The following is a 7,246-nucleotide window of genomic DNA, read 5'->3' as shown; positions in this document are numbered from 1 at the left end:
CTTATTGGCTCCTCATAAACCAATACAAAATCTAATAATGGTTGGAGACGGCTTGAATGGATAATGAAGAAAAACTTTAATATAACAGCAAATGTACAACGTTTCGACAAGGTTTTGTCATCATCAGGTACAAGTAATTTACTACTGACACGATATATATATATATATATATATACAGTATTGAACAAAGAAGTCACATGACCGGAACTGTTGCAAAACTTAGAAAAGGTATCTAGGTACCCCGGGGTGTTGGTTTAGAGTAGGGTTGTTTTGTTCAATTAAGATGGATTCCTTGATTTTTTGTTTGTTTATGTTGGGTTCTTTGTTTAAAATGACTGTGTTTTTAATAGATATACTATGGTTCTTTGAGTTGCAATTGGTGAAAAACATGGGACGGTTTTGTATTGTGTTCTGTCAATCTGGTTTCCAATTTTCTTCCTGTTCCTCCGATGTAGAATTCTGGGCAGTTATTGTATATTAGAGAAACGGAATCATTAAGACTCATCAAGCCTTCTGGTAAAGTTATTTGATTGCCCAGTAAACATACAACAAATTAATGTTTGACTAATCATTTCAGCATGTGATTTCAACAGCAAAATCGAGAGTTAAATATGGTAAAATAATATTAAAAATGGGTGTGTTTTATCGATAGTATTTAAAAAAAACTTTCAAAATTAGATGTTCAGTCTGTTTGTTTGTAATGAAGCACAAAGCTACACAATGGGCAATCTCTTCTCTGCCCACCACGGGTATCGAAACCCGGATTCTGGTGTTGTAAGTCCACAGACATACCGCTATGCCACTGGGGGGCTGTTCATTCTGAATTCAAAAATCACTATAAGATATTTCACATCTTCGACATTCATGTAACAGCATTGTTGATCCCTAGTGGCCATTGTAGCTTCATAGAGTCAAATTATAACTTCTTAAAGTGAATGAAATAAGTCATTATAAAGCATTAAAAGTGACAACATTTCAGTAGGTTAGTTACGTGTTACTCTTAGTGTGTGAACCCTTTATTGAAACTTTAAAATGACACATTTGGGTGGTTACTTTTTACAATCTTTGTGTAAATCCCTTGATAAAACATTAAAATTACACACAATTTCAGGGAGGGGGTATAGATTAGGGGAGTTACGTGTTACTCTTTGTGTGTGTGTGAGCTCCTTGATAAGATAAGATTTCGGGGGGGTGCAAATTACTGTTGTTACGTATTACTTTTCATGTGTGAACCCCCTTATTGAAACTTTAAACTGACACATTTGGAGGGTTACCTTTTACTCTCTAGGTGTAAACCATTTAATGAAACATTAAAATTTCGGGGGAGGCGTATAGATTAGGGAAGTTAAGAATTACTTTTTGATAAAATTGTCAAATGACATAAGATTTCGGGGGCGATGCAAATTACTATCGTTACGCGTTACCCTATGATTGTACCCCTTGACGAAACGTTTAACTGATACAACATTTCGGGGGAATGCAGATTACGAGAATTACGTGTTATCTGTGAGTGTAAAGCCCCTTGTGTTCGAATGATGACACTTTGTACATGGATATGTTGTCTAATAGCAGTTTTATGACAAATGAAATAACCCGATTATCGTCATTACTAAATGACGGCTAGACTATAAATTTCTGAAACTAAAATTTGGACATCATTTTCTAAAGACAAAATCTCCAAATCGAGGGTTAGAGCGAAAAATACTTTAAGGTTAGAAGCAAAATGTAGAAAATGCTCACCAGGGAACATTCTTCTAACGAAGCTATAAAGTAATCATTGCATACGACGGCCAAAGCGTAAAACATGTAGATCGTCACTAGTACGTGAATAATGATTGCTCCATCACTTCGTTGCTGACTGGTGAAGAAGTCAGGTGGAAACTCGTGATAGGCTGAAATATATTCAAAATCATTAAATATAATTGGGTGATTGGACAGTTAGTTATCTCGCAGACTCGAATATCACACGAGTTACATGTTTAAAGTAATACATGTACATCTATAAATTATTTATCTATTGTCGTTGTTCATTACTGTAAATAAAACAGTAAAAAAACTGTTGTTGTTTACCGTTATGCTCATAGCTATCTGTGTTGTGGCCACAACAAGGATCGAACCCTGAATTTTAGAGATCCCAACACCCCAAAGTTACCACTGAGTCATCGGGGCCAAAAATGAAAAACATGTGAAAATATAATCATATATTCTATTATATATATTACAATAAGAATATAAAGATGGATTTGTAGAAATCTAAATTCCTCTCAGTTTACCTGAAAATCAGTTAAACTGAATATTACATCATGTCCAATCTGATAAAAAAATGATATACATGTGAAAATATAATCATATATTCTATTATATATACTACAATAAGAATATAAAAGCTGGATTTGTAGAAATCTAAATTCCTCTCACTTGACCTGAAAATCAGTTAAACTGAATATTACATCATGTCCAATCTGATAAAAAAATGATTCAACTTTCCAAGTGCACTGGGGGGACTTGGATATGTTAAGAGTGGCTGTCAAATCCTTCTAGTTGATTAAAGGAGACCTAGAATTGACGTCGGGTGCTATTAACTAGCTATCTTCCTTCAAGTCTATCAGTTAGAAATTAGGGACAGCTAACCAAATAGCCCCTGCGTAGCTTTGTGAGAATTTGTGAAACAAAGAGCTGGGTTAAGTGTCATATAAATAAGTATAAAAAAGAGACCAGAAAGATAAATATCTATTTTAGTGACTTTGACATCAGTTAGACACATTCTGCTGCATAGAAGAATATTCTAGAGAAATAAAAACCTTTTGATATTAAAGCGAGTTTAATCTGTCATATCACTGGAGAATTTCTGCTCTATCCTTTACGTTTATCTAATCATCACGAATTTGACATTTAGTTTTGAAATGAAGGTAGAAAATATAATTTATTTACTTGTATTTTCGGAAACCAATGAGATTAAGACCATTTGTACAATATATTTTTTTTTATTTACAAAAAATTAGGTAGTTATGCCGTGGAGTTCCTCATGACTAAGTGGTACTTTATAATAATGCTAAAATTCATTGTTCGATCCCAACCTTTTGACGTAGCGTAGATAACCTACTATGCATGTTTGCCCTAGAAACGACAAACAAACTAGGAGCAGAACTGGGCAATCAATTTACGTAGAAGTTTAACTTTAAAACGCCTTTTTCTTTTAACTTCTCTTCAATACGCAATTAATGCTATAAAAAAACGAGTTTAAAATATAGAAAATACCTTGTCGAAAAAACTCCGCGTATACACGAGCAGCGGAGAAATTATTTCTTTTGTGTTCTGTGCCCCCTGGTGATTACCTTGGTAACGTGAAGCCTAGCTGTAGCTTAAGCTGAACTCGTACGTTCGAACGTGACCTACAGCACTGCAACTTTACACATTTTTAGCACAGAAAATCAACCAATAACCATTCGTACTTTTATACGAATAATTCATGAGATCATTTCGTTCCTGGGCTCTTAACTAGATTTACTTGATAACATTAGCACGTGCTGGAGGCAAGGTAATTCAAGAACGGTTTTGTTCTTGAAAGTCCTTTTCTTTTCCTTTGTTTCATCGGTTATTGTCACACAATTCTTCGAGATCGTATCTAACGAATATGTAAGACACCCTTAGAGTTTTAACAACTGTACCGATCCTTTTCTCAAACTATGACCATCAGGTTCGTCTGTGGTTATGTGTATGTACATGCGCCTTTAATTATGTAAGCTTTGTTATGCATATGTGCCAATAATTAGATGAGCTCTTGGTCATCTTCGTTAAAACTTAGATTGTGTTAGATTTTGATAACTTAAAAGTCGGAGAATGACATAGTGGTTAAGGTGCCGATACGTGAAACAGAAGGTCCAAGGTTCGAGTCATTGTATGCTACTTGGACACCCTCTGTACTTTCAGATGTGGGGGAATTATAACGGTGATAATCCAGCTATTTAGATTAGTTGCTATTGATCGCTTGCCTTTCTTGTAATCAGCAGGTTTTTGGACTCAAGTGTCGCCTGTTTGACTGTTGCCAGGGGACGGGTTCTGAAGTAAATATAACAGGATAAGGTAAAGCTCCCAAATATAATACTAAGTGTGTTTTCACACATGTAATTTGAAAAGCTTACACTTATTAAGAGGCTTCAAAGTAAGATGTATGGACAGTAGGTCACTCACATGAGATTTCTAGTTTCAGATTTTATCAAACTAGTTTAATCTATGAGAATGTGAAAACAAGCGAAAATACATTCACCTCCAACTATAAACTTCTGTTACTCTAACATCTCGATAACGCTGCAGGTAAGGCTACATATAAACTTCTGTTACTCTAACATCTCTATGTCGCTGTAGGTAAGGGTATATATAAACTTCTGTTACTCTAACATCTCGATAACGCTGCAGGTAAGGCTACATATAAACTTCTGTTACTCTAACATCTCTATGTCGCTGCAGGTAAGGGTACATATAAACTTCTGTTACTCTAACATCTCTATGTCGCTGCAGGTAAGGCTACATATAAATTTCTGTTACTCTAACATCTTTATGTCGCTGCAGGTAAGGCTACATATAAACTTCTGTTACTCTAACATCTCTATGTCGCTGTAGGTAAGGCTACATATAAACTTCTGTTACTCTAACATCTCGATAACGCTGTAGGTAAGGCTACATATAAACTTCTGTTACTCTAACATCTCTATGTCGCTGTAGGTAAGGCTACATATAAACTTCTGTTACTCTAACATCTCGATAACGCTGCAGGTAAAGTTGTGGAAATCATGCTTTCACAACATCTTCAGTATCTGTGTTAAACTGAAACTGATTTTGTGATGATGTAATAAAAAGGCAAAAAATAACGGTATCAGAACAAAGTTTTGAACATTATATATATAAGTTTAACTTAATTTTCGAAATAAATTTGTTTTATTTTATCATTAAATTGTTGTTTTAGCGAAATTATACTCTTCTGAGATTTTACTTGTATGACCAATAGTATATGGAAGCGTACGTTCAGGTTTCTTGTGTCTACTGTTTACACAGATAGATGAAGAAGCGCTAGGACTATTTGTTGTGTTTATTGTTTGATATTAAGCACAATGGTACACAAAGGCTATCTGTGCTCTGCCCATCACGGGTATTGAAACCCGGTTTCTAGTGATATTAGTTCACAGTCATACCACTGTGCCACTGGGGGGGGGCGCTATTTGTGTCTAATATTTATATAATTACGTCATTATTAGGGGATTATTCTTTTATTACCTAAACTTTACTTCACAAGAAAAGAGACGACTACCATTACAATAAAATTAAATCATTAGGTACTGGATAATCAATACAAAATATTGAAACTATCTAGGGTTACTAAAGTAGAACAAAAGACAAAATCTGATATTTCTTCTTTAAAGTTAATTTAATATATCTTCCGTTTTTTTATCACCTAAATTCAGCCCCAGTGCACTAGTTTTTAAAATAGCAGAATAATAAAACCCAGCTGCTCACTAAAGACAGGATGGCTAACTGCAGTCAGAAAAGATTAACAAACTAAGAATCATGATTATATGAAGTTTTGAAACGGCTGTTATTTCTGATCATGTCTCACTGTTAGAAACGAAACGTTGTACAGAAATAAAGCTATTATTCAACAAATAGTTATTTCAAAACTTCATATTGTTCATAAGTTAAGTGGATATATCTTTAAAAGCAAGCACGATTATATTACAGATTTCTTTTCTTTTCACCAAGGGCAGAATCGAGAATATAATCTGTGACGTAGAAACGTACGATATTGTCTACACTCTTTGGCGTGGACTGCAGTTTCGCCTATTCAAAGCTCAAAGGCACAGCTGGGGTCAGAAAACCAAAGGAATACAGTTAGGCTTCTTATAATGGTGATGTGTATATATATTTCGTATTTATGGGGTTTTAGCATGTTTGTATTTGTTTGTAATACCGCGATAGTCTCTTATTTTGCTTGTAGTTAAAGTCAGCATTGATTGGATTTCAAAAAGATTAAAATCAACTTAGCTGCAATTATATAAAAATGTTGCGACAGTATAACGAACGTTGCGACTGTACTTATCTTTATCTTTAAGAAAGACTGCGACTGATGGGAAAATAAATGTTAAGGAATGGAGTGAAAAGTGCTGGTGTTAATATGTGACAATCGGAAATTTTACTAATATCAATCAAACACACAAAATATCAATGGAAAAGGCGTGGACACTAATAAATTCAACGTTTTAAACTAAAAATTATCAACATGGCTCCTCATAAACTAGTTAAAGGCATAAATTTATTTATTTGTTTGTAATTAAGCACAAAGCAACACAATGGGCTATCTGTGTTCTGCCCACCGCGGGTATCGAAACCTGGATTCTAGCGTTGTAAGTCCGCAGACATACCGCTGTGCCACTGGGGGGCAAAGGCATAAATACGTATCTAGTTGTGTTATAAAAGGTCAAATTCTGACCATAACAATTACATTAACCAAGGTTGGAGGTACAATGTTAGAATCTTGCGGGGTACAAAATGTTAAAAGCTATTAAATAAAAGCCCACTACTTAAGATAGTAAGCACTGTGCTACAATTCTTCTCGAATCATCTTAATAGTTGCACAGCATTCCGTTGAAGAACAGTTTAACATCGTCCTACTGTGAGGATAATATCTCGGAATACCAGTATGCCAAACGGTTCCCAGATGCAACTATATTTACGTACTACAACACTATAACAAGAGCTGATACTATATTTATATACAACAACACAAAAAATATCTGAGAGTATAGTTATACATTGCAACCCTATAACAAAAGCTGAGAGTATAGTTATATATTACAACACTATAACAAAAGCTCAGAGTATATTTATATATTGCAACACTGTAATAAAACCTGAGAGTATAGTTATGTATTACAACACTATAATAAAAGTTGAGAGTATAGTTATATATTACAACACTATAACAAAAGCTGAGAGTATATTTATATATTGCAACACTATAACAAAAGCTTGGAGTATAGTTATATATTACAACACTATAATAAAAGTTGAGAGTATAGTTATATATTACAACACTATAACAAAAGCTGAGAGTATATTTATATATTGCAACACTATAACAAAAGCTGAGAGTATAGTTATATATTACAACACTATAACAAAAGCTGAGAGTATTGTTATATATTACAACACTATAACAAAAGCTGAGAGTATAGTTATATATTGCAGCACTATA

At 34.0% G+C, this 7,246-nt stretch overlaps 1 protein-coding gene across 1 annotated transcript in view; it reads right to left on the bottom strand.

Annotated features, from left to right (window-relative positions):
• LOC106470674 (sodium/potassium/calcium exchanger 4-like) overlaps positions 1-1,892 on the bottom strand; it is a gene marked incomplete at its 5' end in the record, with an annotated part of 55,754 nt that extends 53,862 nt beyond the window's left edge. Inside the window, one exon of the mRNA XM_022399322.1 lies at positions 1,741-1,892. Coding sequence (XP_022255030.1) covers positions 1,741-1,892 — 152 coding nt within the window. The remainder of the gene's footprint in view (positions 1-1,740) is intronic.
• Positions 1,893-7,246: the final 5,354 nt, after the last annotated feature.

This window comes from Limulus polyphemus, unplaced genomic scaffold (genome assembly GCF_000517525.1).
Source record: "Limulus polyphemus unplaced genomic scaffold, Limulus_polyphemus-2.1.2 Scaffold4155, whole genome shotgun sequence".
Classification (NCBI taxonomy): Eukaryota; Metazoa; Arthropoda; class Merostomata; order Xiphosura; family Limulidae; genus Limulus; species Limulus polyphemus.
The sequence above is the reverse complement of the archived record's forward strand: the minus strand, read 5'-3'. Positions and strand labels throughout refer to the sequence as shown.